Source organism: Monodon monoceros, unplaced genomic scaffold, assembly GCF_005190385.1.
Source record: "Monodon monoceros isolate NGI ecotype Baffin Bay Population unplaced genomic scaffold, NGI_Narwhal_1 Super_Scaffold_5, whole genome shotgun sequence".
NCBI classification, from domain to species: Eukaryota; Metazoa; Chordata; class Mammalia; order Artiodactyla; family Monodontidae; genus Monodon; species Monodon monoceros.
Genome location: NW_021703782.1, coordinates 82,798,786 through 82,817,414, shown reverse-complemented (window position 1 = coordinate 82,817,414; position 18,629 = coordinate 82,798,786). Strand labels below are relative to the sequence as shown.

Here is an 18,629-nt window from a genome sequence, read left to right as displayed (position 1 = left end):
CTCAGGATTGCTTTGGCTATTCGGGGTCTTTTGTGTTTCCATACAAATTGTGAAATTTTTTGTTCTAGTTCTGTGAAAAATGCCAGTGGTAGTTTGATAGGGATCGCATTGAATCTGTAGATTGCTTTGGGTAGTAGAGTCATTTTCACAATGTAGATTCTTCCAATCCAAGAACATGGTATATCTCTCCATCTGTTTGTATCATCTTTAATTTCTTTCATCAGTGTCTTATAATTTTCTGCATACAGGTCTTTTGTCTCTTTAGGTAGGTTTATTCCTACATATTTTATTGTTTTTGTTGCAGTGGTAAATGGGAGTGTTTTCTTAATTTCACTTTCAGATTTTTCATCACTAGTGTAAAGGAATGCCAGAGATTTCTGCATTAATTTTGTATCCTGCTACTTTATCAAATTCATTGATTAGCTCTAGTAGTTTTCTGGTAGCATCTTTAGGATTCTCTATGTATAGTATCATGTCATGTGCAAACAGTGACAGCTTTACTTCTTTTCTGATTTGGATTCCTTTTATTTCTTTTTCTTCTCTGATTGCTGTGGCTAAAACTTCAAAAACTATGTTGAATAATAGTGGTGAGAGTGGGCAACCTTGTGTTCTTCCTGACCTTAGTGGAAATGGTTTCAGTTATTCACCATTGAGGACGATGTTGGCTCTGGGTTTGTTATATATGGCCTTTATTATGTTGAGGAAAGTTCCCTCTATGCCTGCTTTCTGGATGTTTTTCATCATAAATTGGTGTTGAATTTTGTCGAAAGCTTTCTCTGCATCTATTGAGATGATCATATGGTTTTTCTCCAAATTGTTAATATGGTGTATCACATTGCTTGATTTGCGTATATTGAAGAATCCTTGCATTCCTGGCATAAACCCCACTTGATCATGATGTATGATCCTTTTAATGTGCTGTTGGATTCTGTTTGCTAGTATTTTGTTGAGGATTTTTGCATCTATGTTCATCAGTGATATTGGCCTGTAGTTTTCTTTCTTTGTGACATCTTTGTCTGGTTTTGGTATCAGGGTGATGGTGGCCTCGTAGAATGAGTTTGGGAGTGTTCCTCCCTCTGCTATATTTTGGAAGAGTTTGAGAAGGATAGGTGTTAGCTCTTCTCTAAGTGTTTGGTAGAATTCGTCTGTGAAGCCATCTGGTCCTGGGATTTTGTTTGTTGGAAGATTTTTAATCACAGTTTCAGTTTGAGTGCTTGTGATTGGTCTGTTCATATTTTCTATTTCTTCCTGGTTCAGTCTCGGCAGGTTGTGCATTTCTAAGAATTTGTCTGTTTCTTCCAGGTAGTCCATTTTATTGGCATAGAGTTGCTTGTAGTAATCTCTCATGATCCTTTGTATTTCTGCAGTGTCAGTTGTTACTTCTCCCTTTTTATTTCTAATTCTATTGATTTGAGTCTTCTTCCTTTTTTTCTTCATGAGTCTGGCTAATGGTTTATCAATTTTGTTTATCTTCTCAAAGAACCAGCTTTTAGTTTTATTGATCTTTGCTATTGTTTCCTTCATTTCTTTTTCATTTATTTCTGATCTGATCTTTATGATTTCTTTCCTTCTGCTAACTTTGGGGTTTTTTTGTTCTTCTTTCTCTAATTGCTTAGGTGCAAGGTTAGTTTGTTTATTTGAGATGTTTCCTGTTTTTTAAGGTAGGATTGTATTGCTATAAACATCCCTCTTAGAACTGCTTTTGCTGCATCCCATAGGTTTTGGGTCGTCATGTATCCATTGTCATTTGTTTCTAGGAATTTTTTGATTTCCTCTTTGATTTCTTCAGTGATCACTTCGTTATTAAGCAGTGTATTGTTTAGCCTCCATGTGTTTGTATTTTTTACAGATTTTTTCCTGTAATTGATTTCTAGTCTCATAGCTTTGTGGTCGAAAAAGATACTTGATAAGATTTCAAATTTCTTAAATTTACCAAGGCTTGATTTGTGACCCAAGATATGATCTATCCTGGAGAATGTTCCATGAGCACTTGAGAAAAATGTGTGTTCTGTTGTTTTTTGGATGGAATGTCCTATAAATATCAATTAAGTCCATCTTGTTTAATGTATCATTTAAAGCTTGTGTTGCCTTATTTATTTTCATTTTGGATGATCTGTCCATTGGTGAAAGTGGAGTGTTAAAGTCCCCTACTATGAATGTGTTACTGTCGATTTCCCCTTTTATGGCTGTTAGTATTTGCCTTATGTATTGATGTGCTCCTATGTTGGGTGCATAAATATTTACAGTTGTTCTCTCTTCTTCTTGGATTGATCCCTTGATCATTATGTAGTATCCTTCTTTGTCTCTTGTAATAGTCTTTACTTTAAAGTCTATTTTGTCTGATATGAGAATTGCTACTCCAGCTTTCTTTTGTTTTCCTTTTGCATGGAATATCTTTTTCCATCCCCTCACTTTCAGTCTGTATGTGTCCCTAGGTCTGAAGTGGGTCTCTTATAGACAGCATATATACGGGTCTTGTTTTTGTATCCATTCAGCCAGTCTGTGTCTTTTGGTGGGAGCATTTAATCCATTTACATTTAAGGTAATTATCGATATGTATGTTCCTATTCCCATTTTCTTAATTGTTTTGGGCTTTTTATTGTAGGTCTTTTCCTTCTCTTGTGTTTCTTGCCTAGAGAAGTTCCTTTACCATTTGTTGTAAAGCAAGTTTGGTGGTGCTGAACTCTCTCAGCTTTTGCTTGTCTGTAATGGTTTGAATTTCTCCATCAAACCTGAATGAGATCCTTGCTGGGTAGAGTAATCTTGGTTGTAGGTTTTTCTCCTTCATCACTTTAAATATGTCCTGCCCTCCCTTCTGGCTTGCAGAGTTTCTGCTGAAGGATCAGCTGTTAACCTTATGGGGATTCCCTTGTGTGTTATTTGTTGTTTTTCCCTTGCTGCTTTTAATATGTTTTCTTTGTATATAATTTTTGATAGTTTGATTAATATGTGTCTTGGCATGTTTCTCCTTGGATTTATCCTGTATGGGACTCTCTGTGCTTCCTGGAGTTGAGTGACTATTTCCTTTCACATTTTAGGGAAATTTTCAACTATAATCTCTTCAAATATTTTCTCAGTCCCTTTCTTTTTCTCTTCTTCTTATGGGACCCCTATAATTTGAATGTTGGTGCGTTTAATTGTCCCAGAGGTCTCTGAGACTGTCCTCAGTTCTTTTCATTCTTTTTTCTTTATTCTGCTCTGCAGTAGTTATTTCCACTATTTTATCTTCCAGGTCACTTATCTGTTCTTCTGCCTCAGTTATTCTGCTATTGATCCCATCTAGAGTATTTTTAATTTCATTTATTGTGTTGTTCATCATTGCTTGTTTCCTCTTTAGTTCTTCTAGGTCCTTGTTAAATGTTTCTTGCATTTTTCTATTCTATTTCCAAGATTTTGGATCATCTTTACTATCATTATTCTGAATTCTTTTTCAGGTAGACTGCCTGTTTCCTCTTCATTTTTTAGGTGTGGTGGGTTTTTACCGTGCTCCTTCATCTGCTGTGTGTTCTTCTGTCTTTTCATTTTGCTTATCTTACTGTGTTTGGGGTCTCCTTTTCGCAGGCTCCAGGTTCATAGTTCCCGTTGTTTTTGGTGTCTGTCCTCAGTGGCTAAGGTTGGTTCAGTGAGTTGTGTAGGTTTCCTGGTGGAGGGGACTAGTGCCTGTGTTCTGGTGGATGAGGCTGGATCTTGTTTTTCTAGTGGGTAGGTCCACGTCTGGTGGTGTGTTTTGGGGTGTCTGGCCTTACTGTGATTTTAGGCAGCCTCTCTGCTAATGGATGGGGATGTGTTCCTGTCTTGCTAGTTGTTTGGCATAGGGTGTCCAGCACTGGAGCTTGCTGGTCGTTGAGTGAAGCTGGGTGTTGGTGTTGAGATGGAGATCTCTGGGAGATTTTTGCTGTTTGATATTACATGGAGCTGGGAGGTCTCTTCTGGACCAGTGTCCTGCGTTTGGCTCTCCCACCTCAGTGGCACAGCCCTGACGCCTGGCTGGAGCACCAAGAGACTGTCCTCCACACGGCTCAGAATAAAAGGGAGAAAAAATAGAAAGAAAGGAAGAAAGAAAGAGGATAAACTAAAATAAAGTAAGATAAAATAAAATAAAGTTATTAAAATAAAAAACAATTATTAAGGAAAAAATTTTTCAAAGTAAAGAAAAAAAATATGGACGGACAATACCCTAGGACAAATGGTGAAAGCAAAGCTATACAGACAAAATATCGCAGAGAACCATGCACATATACACTCACAAAAAGAGGAAAAGGGGAAAAAATAATATACCTTGCTCCCAAAGTCCACCTCCTCAATTTGGGATGATTTGTTGGCTATTCAGGTATTCCACAGATGCAGGGTACATCAAGTTGACTGTGGAGTTTTAATCCACTGCTTCTGAGGCTGCTGGGAGAAATTTCCCTTTCTCTTCTCTGTTCGAACACCTGCCGGGGTTCAGCTTTGGATTTGGCCCCGCCTCTGTGTGTAGGTCGCCTGAGGGCGTCTGTTCTTCGCTCAGACAGGACAGGGTTAAAGGAGCTGCTGATTCGGGGGCTCTGGCTCACTCAGGCCGGGGGGAGGGAGGGGTACGGATGCGGGGCGAGCCTGCGGCGGCAGAAGCCAGTGTGCTGTTGCACCAGCCTGAGGCGCACCATGCGTTCTCCCAGAGAAGTTGTCCCTGGATCCCAGGACCCTGGCAGTGGCGGGCTGCACAGGCTCCCGGGAGGGGAGGTGGGGATAATGACCTGTGCTCGCACACAGGCTTCTTGGTGGCTGCTGCAGCAGCCTTATCGTCTCATGCCCGTCTCTGGGGTCCACGCTGATAGCCGCGGCTCGCGCCTGTCTCTGGAGCTCCTTTAAGCAGCGCTCTTAATCCCCTCTCCTCGCACACCGGGAAACAAAGAGGCAGGAAAAAGTGTATTGTCTCTTTGTCAGGTCCAGACTCTTTCCCGGACTCTCTCCCGGCTAGCCGTGGCGCACTAGCCCCCTTCAGTCTGTGTTCACGCCGCCAACCTTAGTCCTCTCCCTGGGATCCAAGCTCCAAAGCCCGAGCCTCAGCTTCCAGCCGCCGCCCGTCCTGGCAGGTGAGCAGACTAGCTTCTCGGGCTGGTGAGGGCTGGTCGGCACCGATCTTCTGTGCAGGAATCTCTCCGCTTGGCCCTCCGCACCCCTGTTGCTGCGCTCTCCTCCGTGGCTCTGAAGCTTACCCCCTCCGTCCCCCGCAGTCTCCGCCTGCGAAGGGGCTTCTAGTGTGTGGAAACCTTTCCTCCTTCACAGCTCCCTCCCACTGGTGCAGGTCCCGTCCCTATTCTTTTTTCTGTTTTTTCTTTTGCCCTACCCAGGTACGCGGGGAGTTTCTTGTCTTTTGGGAGGTCTGAGGTCTTCTGCCAGCGTTCAGTAGGTGTTCTGTAGGAGCTGTTCCACGTGTAGATGTATTTCTGATGTATCTGTGGGGAGGAAGGTGATCTCCATGTCCTACTCTTCTGCCATCTTCTCCTGTCTCTCTCAGTGGTTTTAACTGAAAGAGCTGGGGCCTAATGACTCTAAGGCAAGGCAGGTATCCCCATATTACAGGGTCCAGTTGCTGGCTATAATACCCTATGGGTCAATGGTGTTCCCTGTGTTATGGGATGAGTACCCCAAGGATATTTCCTTTTTCATATACAAAAAGGAAAAAGGGAATCTGATAATTGGGATGCCCCAGGGCAGGTGGGTTCTTCAAACTCTCCTTTAAGGCCTTAAAAGCTACGCCATCTGATTTTTCCCATTAAATTTCGCTGGGGTTGTTATTCTTGAATAAAACATACAGAGGTTTGGCCATAAGCGAGAAATTTGGGATCTCATTTCAGCATAACCAACTAACCCAAGAAATAGTCACAGATAGTGTTTAGTTTGGGGTTTTGGGAAACTTAGGACACTATAAAGTTTACCTGGATATAGGTGTAGTTCTTGTTCTGATATCAGATGCCCTAAACCTGGGTTTGGACAAACTGCACTTTTTCTTTGGTAATTTTATGTCCCTTTGAGGCTAAAAGCTTTAGCAAGTGGATGCTGTCTTCCTATGAGGAGGCTTGAGAAGTAGAACAAAGAAACAAATCATCCACATATTGCAACAAAATAGAACCTCTAGGGTAATTTATATCATCCAGATCAGCCTTCAGGATTTGAGAAATAAGGAATCAGTTAAACCTGAGGCATTAGTGTCCAAGTGAATTGTTTTTCTTCCCAAGTGAAGGCAAAAGTTATTGGCTGGCTTGGTCAACTGGAATACTAGAGAATGCACTGCATAAATCAATTACAGTAAAGAATTCACTTCCAGTGAGAATGGATGTTAGTAACATATGAGGGTTAGGAACAACAGGGGGTCGAGGGATAACAGTGTTGTTTATTACTTGGAGGTACTGGATGAACCTCCATCCTGGGTCCTTAGGTTTTCTCACAGGTTAAATAGAAGTATTAGAAAGATTAGTACAGGGATAATGGTGTCTTGAGACCTGTAATCTTCTATTATGGGCTTCATGCCTTGAAGGGTTTCTTTATTTATAGGGTATTGATTAATTCTAGGAAGAGGTTTTGAGGGACTTATCTGAATCGTGATGGGAGGCATGCTGTAAATTTTGCCAATATCAGGTGGAGATTTTGTCCGTAGGAGGGTGGTAGCTGATTCAATAGGGACAAATAATCAGAGTTTTCAGAATCAGCTCTAGGACTGTCAGAGCTGAAGCAATTAAAGATGTCAAAGGGTGATTTAATTTACATGATTGGTTACTTTGATGACTATTGTCAAATCTAGAATTATTTCCCCCCTTTGGGATAAAGAAACTCTGCCATGCATACTTCTTTAAGAAGTCTTGACCTAATAAATGGATAAGGGCAGAGCAACTAAGGAGAAAAGGGTGTGTATCTCTCAAAGGGCCTAAACAAAAGGGAATAGGTTCAGAGATAGGAAGCTCTTGGGGTTCATTAGAGATCCCACTGTTTGAACTGTTTTAGTACTCCAAGGCAGGGACTGCTTTGTAGTAGTGGCACTGAGTACCAAGATTGTGGTTCCATTGTCAGTTAGGACTGGAAGACATTCATCCCCAATCTGGAGAAATGTTTCTCCAATTCTATTAAGTGGGAAGATTAGGAAGAGCCCCTGTAGTCCCCCCGAGCCCCATTGTTGAGAATTCAGAGGACATTGGAAAGACTGGTTAGAGGGCAGAAGGTGCCTAAAATGCTTAAATTTGTAACAGTCTTTTTTCTGACATCCTGGCTCTTTGTGACAATAGCTCTTTGTGGCAAACTGGGAGGGTTTTGGTTTCATTCAGGAACCTTCATTTGCTGGAGTTGAAGATTAAGAATTTCAGTGGTTTTTCATTGAGGTGACTCATTTAGAGTGAGAGACAGCTGGTTTGCCAGATTCACTAGACTCTGGAGTGGAAAACTCTAGTTTCCCATCCCATCCTGGTTCTTTTTACTAGAAGGGAATGGTCCTGGTTCAGCCCATTAATAAATATAAAGTTTAACGCTATCTGAGTGGAATCAACCTCTAAAAGAAGATCAGAATTTTCTTTAAAAATAATCTGAAGTCGATTGTAATAGTCATGAGCAGATTCATCAGGTTTTCATGTAAAAGGCTGAATTTTGTTCCAATCAACAGGTTTTGAAAAAGTCACCTAGCAATTGCCCAAGCTTGATCATATGTAAGTTAGCAGGTTGGTCTCCGTGTTTTACTCTTAGGTGTTGATGGAAATAATCAATAACAATCTGTAATAGGAATAGAAAAGAGTTTTATTTGCCAAACTGAGGACTGTAGCCCAGGAGACAGCCTCTCAGATAACTCTAAGAAACTGCTCAGTTGAAGCACGGTTTTTAGCATAGTCATGTACCTTATCAGAGCAAAGAACATACATCAAACACGACAGGGGTATATTCTTCAAGTGTCCAAAAGAGACAGGTTTAGTATATAGAGAGTGAGACAACAGGACCCTGGTATCTGGGAAGTGAACCTTTTCTTTGAGGGCGTGTTAATATGGATGTCATAAGAAGGGAGTTTTTTTATCCTTATCTTCAAAACAGACATTCTTTAATGGTTAAAGCAGATGTGTTGTGCTCACCCCCCCTCCCCCCGCCGCCTTAGGTTGGCTCGGATGCAACCACTGTCAGCTCCTCCCCCTCCTTCCCCTTGGTTACGTCAGGCGGACACGCCGATGAGCCAATCACGGCGCTGCGTTTAGAGGCCGGCAAGCGGAACCGGTCGGATTGGACCAATAGAAGCCCTCGGATCCGGCGTGCCCCAACCGTGCAGGGGAGCCAGGGCCGAGTGGGCGGTGCTTCCCCGTCAGCATGTGGGCGGGGACCAGCAACCGCAGAGGCGTCGACGACGGCGTCAGCGACGACTACGTTTCTCAGTGTTCGGGGTAGGCTCGGCGGCGCCAGCAGGGCTACGCGGAGCTGTCGGCGGTGGCCCTAGGGAGGCCGCGGCGCCATGGCGGAGCGGTAGACGTGCTCAGGCCGGCGAGGCGAGAGGCGGCGATGTTCATCCAGTCCGCCGCGCACTTCGGCAGGGGCCGGGGGTGGGGAGGACCGGGTCGGGGGTCGTCCCGGGCAGCGCGGGGCCGCGGGGCGGGGCTCGCAGGCCGTCGGGGTGCAGGAGGCCTGGCCCGCCGCGAGGAGCCGCCGCAGGCCGCTGGGCCCCGCCGCCGGGCCGCTCGACGACGACGCTCCCGCGGGGGCCCCGCCTGAGCAGGACGCGGCCGCGGCGGCTGCGAGGCCGCTGGAGGCCACGGAGGATGGAGGAGCGGAAGGAGGAGGGCGAGGCCGAGATCCAGGAGCACGGGCCCGAGCACTGGTTCTCCAAGTGGGAGCGGCAGTGCCTGGCCGAGGCCGAGCAGGACGAGCAGTTGCCCCCTGAGCTGCAGGAGGAGGCGGCGGCCGCCGCACAGCCCGAGCACAAGCAGCAGAAGCTGTGGCACCTCTTCCAGAACTCGGCCACCGCCGTGGCCCAGCTCTACAAAGACCGAATGTGTCAGCAGCCAGGACTTTCTCTTTGGGTTCCCTTCCAAAATGCAGCCACTGCCGTTACCAACCTTTACAAAGAAAGCGTGGATACCCATCAGCGAAGTTTTGATACTGGAATTCAGATTGGCTATCAGCGACGCAATAAAGATGTGTTGGCTTGGGTTAAAAAGCGCAGAAGAACTATTCGTAGAGAAGATTTGATCAGCTTCCTGTGTGGAAAATTTCCTCCACCGCGAAACTCTAGAGCTCCCCCAAGACTGACTGTAGTGTCCCCTAACCGAGCTACTTCAACGGAAACTAGCTCATCTGTAGAGACTGATTTGCAACCCTTCCGGGAAGCCATAGCTCTGCATGGTAAAGCCGTTTAAACATATTTCTTTGGAAAAATGGTTAAGAGTGTGCCTGTGGACCCAATTTCACATTTAGGTTTAGGTCCAGATATATTGTCTGTTTTTTGTCTATTCTAGTTACTACTTGCTCTAGAAATGTTTAAATAGAATGTAAGCTAAGAACTTACATAGGCAATTTTTGAATGTTAGCCAGCCTATCCTAAAAAAAATGTTTTAAGAAAGTTAGTTTGAGCTGATTGGTGTTACAATAACAGCATTTTTTGCAACATTGATTAGAATTTATTGCTTTACACACTTATATTGTACATGTTTCCTTACTCTTCTGAGTCAAAGAGGAAGTTCTTGTGTCTTAAGAATACTATTGCATTTATAATTACCTGGAGAGCCTAGTCAGTTATGGGCAAGTAAGGCAGATAACTGTTGGGCTAGTTCTCATGGGAACTCCCTTTGACACCTTAGGTTATTGAGTGTGCCTGTAGAACCTGAGCGTTGATGACCCAAGAGGGAGTGGACAGATGTAAGAATAATTAACTTGACTTTCCTTATGTCTTTTGTCCCTTAGGGCCTTGCTTTGATAGGACTGTTAGAGAACAGGTCCATCACCATCTCCCCAGGCCAGACCTGCCATAAAAAGACATTCTTGGCTGAGGGGTTTAAGTATTATTGGAGAAGCCTGGGGTATGTAGTCAGTAAGTTTGTTGTTGCTTGTTCTCTAATACAGGCTTCCAGATAGAACCGGGAGAGGTACTTATAGGACATTCAATACTGCTGTAAAAATAAAACAACAAAATTATAAGACTTGGTTGAAGCCAAGATGAAAACATGGATTGTACAAGTGACTAAACAGATAGAAGTAATTAGTGAGTTAGGTCATGAGTCCTGTTAAAAGTTAACATATTTCTGAGCCATAGTGTAGGTCATCTAAAGTAAAATAACCTGGTGATAAAAACTGGGATGTATACAAAGGGCTTCTATATCATCGAAGCTTTAATGCTTACAGAGATTCTTGTTCTCTTTGGCAAACATTGATTCTTTATCTAAAACCCCATTCAGAACGTGGGAGTTGGAAAAAGTGTTGTTTTTTTTCCCCTCCTGATTGTGAGTTTGTTTACGATAAGTTAAAAACACAAAAACATTTTATTGCAAGAAAGTCCATGATGTATGGATGCAGTACGTAAGACTGCTTGCTGTTTCTAATATAGTGGAATAATTGATGCTGTCAGAAAGTTTGAAACTCAGGCAAAATAGAGATTGATCTGTTCCTATTGAATTAGAGTTTCACATCTTTTACCATTGTTTGAAAAAAATTACTAGAAGTGTACATAGTTTGTCAGATTAATTTTAGTGCATGGTAGTATTTGATGTAGTTGTGTTTTCCTTAAGCATTTTGATTTCCTTTGTCATCAAGTGGATTTATGATTCATTCCATATTTCTCTTGTTGAAGTGTCTTTTTTTCTGTATTATACTCCACTATAGAAGGTAGTTTTAAGAAGCATAAATGCCACTCTTGTTATAAAATCTTAATGCAGTTGTACACATTGTAAAAAGGGCAGGCTAGCAGCCCTCCCCCCTCCAACTACTACTATATTCTCCACATCCCATTACATTTTCTTAAATTGAAAAAAAAAAAAAGCAGATGTGTTGTGTGTGTTTGACAGGCTGTTTTAGTTCACACAAAGTTCAAGCTGAACAATGTATAAGCCGAGATGACTTCTCCATACCTCAATGTGTGAAAATTTTCTCCATCAGAGGGAACTTAGGATTTTCCCAATTAGGAGTTTTCATCTAATGCTGGGCCTGGCGTTCACCGACAAGCATATGAACTAGTAGATATACGTTAGAAAAACCAGGTTCATAAGTTTGAATGACTATATTAAATTACTTACCAAACCTGTGAGGATCTTTGGTTACTTTGGGAAAACCTTTGACTATGGCTCACAGTTCAGCTTTAGTTCAGGAAATATAAAAAATAAGGCTTTGCATCCTCAGAAGGCTTAGTTTTAAAGGGACTGGCTCTGATAAGTTCAGAGAAAAAGGGTATGGGGAGAGTTTCAGAGAAAAGGGGTATTTGGTAAGAGAATTCATATGAATAAATTGAGGGTATAGAGGAGGTGTAGGTGGCTTTGAAGGGAAGGAGGAAAATGGTGCCTGGGGCAGATTCTGGGCATGAGTGAGGGAGGGAGACAAGACGGCATCAGAGGCAAAGGCTGAGATGAAGAAGCCAAAGAAGAGTTTGAGGCTTCAGGAGCCATTTTATCTTTTTAAATCATTCATTTGCCTCAGTTAATCTTAAAATCTTATTTTGCAGAGAGGCAATTGTAGACTCCTGATAATGTTAGGAAGTCACTATGGATGAAAAATTAATCAACAGTTGATCTTAAGGAGAAATAGAGAACTTTATTCAAGCCAACCTGAGGATTTTAACCCAGGGGACAGTCTTTCAGAAAGGAAAAGGACTATTCCTTTTGAGGACTGTTCCACTTATTTAGAAGTCAAAGGCACAGTTATATACATTCTCAAAACAAAGGATCATACATCAAAATGGCACACTGATGTTTTATGTAAAATTCACCAAAGATATATAGTCCAAAAACTGACACCATTTCCACTAAGATCAGAAACAAGACAAGGTTGCCCACTCTCACCACTATTATTCAACATAGTTTTGGAAGTTTTAGCCACAGCAATCAGAGAAGAAAAAGAAATAAGGGAATCCAAATCGGAAAAAAAGAAGTAAAGCTGTCACTGTTTGCAGATGACATGACACTATTCATAGAGAATCCTAAAGATTCTACCAGAAAACTACTAGAGCTAATCAATGAATTTGGTAAAGTTGCAGGATACAAAATTAATGCACAGAAATCTCTAGCATTCCTATACACTAATGATGAAAAATCTGAAAGTGAAATTAAGAAAACACTCCCATTTACCACTGCAACAAAAACAATAAAATACCTAGGAATAAACCTACCTAAGGAGACAAAAGACCTGTATGCAGAAAATTATAAGACACTGATGAAAGAAATTAAAGATGATACAAACAGATGGAGAGATATACCATGTTCTTGGATTGGAAGAATCAACATTGTGAAAATGACTGTACTACCCAAAACAATCTACAGATTCAATGCAATCCCTATCAAACTACCACTGGCATTTTTCACAGAACTAGAACAAAAAATTTCACAGTTTGTATGGAAACACAAAAGACCCCGAATAGCCAAAGCAATCCTGAGAACAAAAAATGGAGCTGGAGGAATAAGGCTCCCTGACTTCAGACTATACTACAAAGCTACAGTAATCAAGACAGTATGGTACTGGCACAAAAACAGAAATATAGATCAATGGAACAGGATAGAAAGCCCAGAGATAAACCCATGCACATATGGTCACCTTATCTTTGATAAAGGAGGCAAGAATATACAGTGCAGAAAAGACAGCCTCTTCAATAAGTGGTGCTGCTAAAACCAGACAGGTACATGTAAAAGTATGAAATTTGAACACTCCCTAACACCATACACAAAAATAAACTCAAAATGGATTAAAGACCTAAATGTAAGGCCAAACACTATAAAACTCTTAGAGGAAAACATAGTCAGAACACTCTTTGACATAAATCACAGCAAGATCCTTTTTGACCCACCTCTTAGAGAAATGGAAATAGAAACAAAAATAAATGGGACCTAATGAATCTTAAAAGCTTTTGCACAGCAAAGGAAACCATAAACAAGATGAAAAGAACCCTCAGAATGGGAGGAAATATTTGCAAATGAAGCAAGTGACAAAGGATTAATCTCCAAAATTTACAAGCAGTTCATGAAGCTCAATATCAAGAAACCAAACAACCCAATCCAAAAATGGGTAGAAGACCTAAATAGACATTTCTCCAAAGAAGATATACTGATTGCCAACAAACACATGAAAGGATGCTCAACATCACTAATCATTAGAGAAATGCAAATCAAAACTACAATGGGGTATCACCTCACACCAGTAGAATGTCCATCATCAAAAAATCTAGAAACAATAAATGCTGGAGAGGGTGTGGAGAAAAGGGAACCCTCTTGCACTGTTGGTGGGAATGTAAATTGATACAGCCACTGTGGAGAGCAGTATGCAGGTTCCTTCAAAAACTACAAATAGAACTACTATATGACCCAGCAATCCCACTACTGGGCATATACCCTGAGAAAACTGTAATTCAAAGAGTCATGTACCACAATGTTCATTGCAGTGCTATTTACAATAGCCAGGACATGGAAGCAACCTAAGTGTCCATCAACAGATGAATGGATAAAGAAGATATGTCACATATATACAATGGAATATTACTCAGCCATAAAAAGAAACAAAATTCAGCTATATTCACCTCATTAGGTGGATGGACCTAGAGTCTGTCATGCAGAGTGAGATAAGTCATAAAGAGAAAAACAAATACTGTATGCTAACGCATATATATGGAATCTAAAAAAAAAAAAAGTGGTTTTGAAGAACCTAGGGGTGGACAGAAATAAAGACTCAGACATAGAGAATGGACTTGAGGATATGGGGAGGGGGAAGGTAAGCTGGGACGAAGTGAGAGAGTGGCATGGACTTATATATACTACTAAATGTAAAATAGATAGCTAGTGGGAAGCAGCTGCATCACATGGGAAGACCAGCTCTGTGCTTTGTGACCACCTAAAGGGGTGGGACAGGGAGGTTGGGAGGGAGACGCAAGAGGGAGGAGATATGGGGACATATGTACATGTATAGCTGATTCACTTTGTTATAAAGCAGAAACTAACACACCATTGTAAAGCAATTATACTCCAATAAAGATGTTAAAAAATTAAAAAAAAAAAAAGAATGTTGTCTTTTAAGGAGTTACATTGCTGGTGTATGAAGAAGGGAAAATGTTGATCTTTATGGTCAAGCAGGCATTCCTGCTTTGAGGCAATTTGGTTAATGTATAATCAGGTGCACATTGCACATAGGGAGGGCCCAATACAGACAGGGACTATGTTATGCTTAAATTTTCTTGTCTGGACTCAAAACGTAAATTTTATTCCATCACCTCAAAATACCAGTCAGAATAGACATCCCATTCAGTTCTGAAGATTTTTGAGCTCTTGTAATCCAATTTGGTTTTAAGAAAATTAAGTTCAGGGATTTCAAAATTACCCATAATGGCCATTGATATTCTAAATTGCCTGTGGTCAGGTCAGTCCATTTAATTAGAAATGTGCATGAGGAAGAACCAAGGTTTTTAAATATAAAATTGGCTAGAGTCTCAGTGCGGGGGAGGGGGTGTGCCCTCAAAATATTTATATAACTGGGATCCCTTTTCTCAGAGATTTTTCTCTAGAGTAAAAGAATAATTTTCCAACAGCTTAAACAATTTACAGCTCAATTTAAACAGCTTGCATTCACAGTGTCTGCAGGCCTAATACCAGCCAGTTCTAAGGGAACAGCTTGGTCCTGGAGGAGCTAGGCCAAAGGCTTCTCAGCTAGTTCCCATGGAACAGCTCCTATTCCAAAGGAAGGGCTGATGGCTGAACTGACTGAGTTTCAGTGAAACAGCCCCTGTACCTGAAGGAACTCAGCTGACAGCTTCTCAGCCAATTTCAGTTGAAACTGTCTGATCTCAGAATCAGATTGAAGTGTCAAAAGAGTACTTGCATACAGAGCAAGGCTTTAACCAGAAACAATGAAACTTTAAAATAGATCCCGCACACAGCCTGAAGAGCTTCAAATGCAAAGAGGTGTCAACTGAAAAAAAAAAAAATGAAAATAAGAAAAAAGAAAAGCACAACCTCAAATTTGAGAATTATGTTTTTGTGACAGACAAACTGAGGGCTTAAGCCCAGGAACAGTCTCTCAGCTCTGAGGGACTGCTCTGAAGAGGTAAGGGAGAAGCCAGGATATGTAGGAGTTTTGCAACAAAAACCTGGTACATCAAAAGATTACTATTAATTAAATAAAACCAGACATCTCAAGTTAATGAATTTAGTGCTTTTCTATGTACAGGAAGATGCAAGAGTCTGGGCTCACTGAAATCATTCCTTTGATATGCACCTCAGCTATCGAAAGCCAGCATCCTCTTTGTTTCCATCCCAAGTTTCTTCAGGGCTCTCCGTGGGGGGGTTGGGGGTGGGCAGGTGCGGCTGTAAATGACTGATGGCTTGATGGCCACAACATCTTTTGTTTACTGATATGGCAGACCACATTCTTATTCTACAGACCACAAGGGCTCGAATCCAGGAGAAAGATGTACCCTCAAACTCCAGGGTCAGCAAGAGAAGCAGTGAGCAATAAAGGGCTCAACCATGGATACTGCAACTCTTTGCTCGCCAGCCCTAGAACCTTTGGGGGTCTCCTCTGGTCCTTGTGTGAGCCACCAAATGTTGCCCTAAAACAAATAGAATGCCAGATATTTCTCCAGCAAAGATGGAGTTATTCAGGATCGGCTGAGATTGCAATTTGGGGTCTGAAACCATGGTGAAGCATGTGCAAGTCCCTGCACAGCAAGGGAAGGAGAAGGATTTTCTGGAGGGGAAAAGGAAGATGGGAGGGCTTACGGTAAACAAAGAGCCCAAGGCTTTTCACTGGCTGAGTTCTTGCCTGGAAAGAAGAGCAGTCTTTCTACCTTTTGGGTTCTGCTGTTGTTGCAGGGTGTGAGAGCTCCCCCTTCTGGTCTCCGGATTGTAGTTAATTGGGGTTTTTGTTTTTTACAGGTCCTTAGCCTGGGTATTGGGGTAGTCTCCATGTCCAAAACAGCAGAGACTGGCCTCTCCATGGCTATTCACTAAAGCAAGTCACAGCTGCCGCGCTTATTAACGGGCCCAGCTTTATTCTTGACATTCCACAGGTATATCATGGTCACATAAATCAGCTCTGGCCATTCTCTCCTCATTCACTATCCATCAGTACCTTAGGATTAGTAGAGTTACAGCACATTTTTGAGGATACTAGAGCTGAAGCCAGTGAGACATTTTTTCTCCCCATTGAAAAGGCCCAGGGACATTTCCTCTTCATTGTGGGAGAAGAAGATATGAATGTCAACAGCAAAGTATATGCAGAGCAAGCCACAGAACAGCTGAGGAGACATGGGAAGAACGACTGGACCCTGCTGTCTTACCCAGGGGTAGGCCACCTGATAGAGCCCCCCTACTCCCCACCGTGCTGTGCCTGGAGGATCTCCAATCTCCACCTCTTCATGCACTGGGGAGGAGAGGTAATCCCACATGTAGCTGCACAAGAACGTTCTTGGAAGGAGATGCAGAAGTTTCTCAGGAAACACCTTATTCCAGTTGTGACCAGTTGTCTCTGAGAAGAGCAAATATTTCTGGAAATACAGAAGCAATAGGATGCTTTACCAGCCTCCATTTGATTTTCATGGAACAATGCTTTTGACCTCTTCTTGTAAGAAGGAAGTTATGGCAAGAGAAGGCAGGAGGACTGCGAATGGTATGCTTTGACTTTGGAAAGGGAAAAATGGCTTCCTCTTAATCTAATATCATAAACTGAGGCGTTTATGCTTTTAGAAATATAAACTTAGAGCTCTGCCTGTTCTAAAATATTTCAGTTTACAATTACAGCAATTCTTAGGGAAAAAAATTACCAAAAATGAACCACAGAATCCCCTGGCTTGTAAAACAATCTTGAATAGAATCAGGTGCTGATGAGTGATTTCTTCTTTATTTTTAAATTTATTTATTTTATTTTATTTATTTTTGGCTGCATTGGGTCTTCGTTGCTGTGCGCGGGTTTTCTGTAGTTGTGGCGAGCAGGGGCTACTCTTTGTGGTGGTGCGCTGGCCTCTCATTACAGTGGCTTCTCTCACTGCCAGGCACAGACACTAAGCACGTGGGCTTCAGTAGTTGTGGCTCGCGACCTCTATAGCACAGGCTCAGTAGTTCTGGCACACAGGCTTAGTTGCTCTGTGGCATGTGGGATCTTCCAGGATTAGTGCTTGAACATGTGTCCCCTGCATTGGCAGGCGGATTCTTCTTTATTTTTTTTTGTGGTTTTCTACTCTTTTTGTGTGTGTGTGTGTATATTCACTTTTTTTAATCATCTTTATTGGAGTATAATTGCTTTACAATGGTGAGTTTCTGCTGTATAACAGTGAATCAGCTATACATATACATATATCCCCATATCTCCTCCCTCTTGCGTCTCCCTCCCACCCTCCCTATCCCACCCCTCTAGGTGGTCACAAAGCACCCAGCTGATCTCCCTGTGCTATGCAGCTGCTTCCCACTAGCTATCTATTTTACATTTGGTAGTGTATATATGTCCATGCCACTCTCTCACTTCATCCCAGCTTACCCTTCCCCCTCCCCATATCCTCAAGTCCATTCTCTATGTCTGCGTTTTTATTTCTGTCCACCCCAGATTCCATATATATGTGTTAGCATACAGTATTTGTTTTTCTCTTTCTGACTTATCTCACTCTGTATGACAGACTCTAGGTCCAACTACCTCACTACAAATAGCTGAATTTTGTTTCATTACATCCTTAGGATGTAATGAGTGACTGTGTCTGTGTTGCAGTTAAATTTTATTTTTGAACACCAATGTTCATAAATAATTTTCTATTTTTTTCCAAGTGTTTACAAATGTAAAAACCATTCTTAGGGGCTTCCCCGGTGGCGGAGTGGTTGAGAGTCCGCCTGCCGATGCAGGGGACAGGGGCTCGTGACCCGGTCCGGGAAGATCCCACATGCTGCGGAGCGGCTGGGCCCGTGAGTCATGGCCGCTGAGCCTGCGCGTCCGGAGCCTGTGCTCCGCAACGGGAGAGGCCACAACAGTGAGAGGCCCACGTACCGCAAAACAAAAAAAACCAAAAAACATTCTTAGTTCTGGGCAGCAGAAAAAAGGGTTGTAGGCTGGATTTGGTTTGCAGGGCATAGTCTGATGACCATGGGTATGGAGCAATGCCAATTACTTTGTCCAAGGTCAAATTGGAGGTATGTTCTCTAAAGAGCAAGTCACAGGCCAGATATTCCTGAGCTACTGAATTGCAGTGGATCGAAGTAGAGGAGATTGATGGATAATCAAGGTGAAAACGAAGCAGTACAAAAGTATTTTGAATCATTTTGTAGGTGTGATGGGGAGCCAATAAATAGAGTAATAGAAGCAACATGAGGACACTTCAGTTTTATCTGCCTAAACTCTTATTATTTTATCTGCTTTCTGATACCCTCTCTGTTTAGAGTAAAATTATTCCATTCAATGTGTGGGGCTGTTAGCCTCCCTCCTCTCTCAGTCACAGAAGTTTTCACATTTCCGAGACCTGGCCA

General features: G+C 42.2%; 1 protein-coding gene and 1 pseudogene across 1 annotated transcript in view; both read left to right on the top strand.

The window, feature by feature from the left end:
• Positions 1 to 16,654, top strand: part of LOC114884469 (bile acid-CoA:amino acid N-acyltransferase-like) — a 27,867-nt gene extending 11,213 nt beyond the window's left edge. The window contains 2 exon segments of the mRNA XM_029203466.1: positions 16,059 to 16,125; positions 16,128 to 16,654. Of these exon segments, the coding sequence (XP_029059299.1) occupies positions 16,059 to 16,125; positions 16,128 to 16,654 (594 nt within the window).
• LOC114883631 lies at positions 8,644 to 12,061 on the top strand (annotated as a pseudogene).
• Positions 16,655 to 18,629: the final 1,975 nt, after the last annotated feature.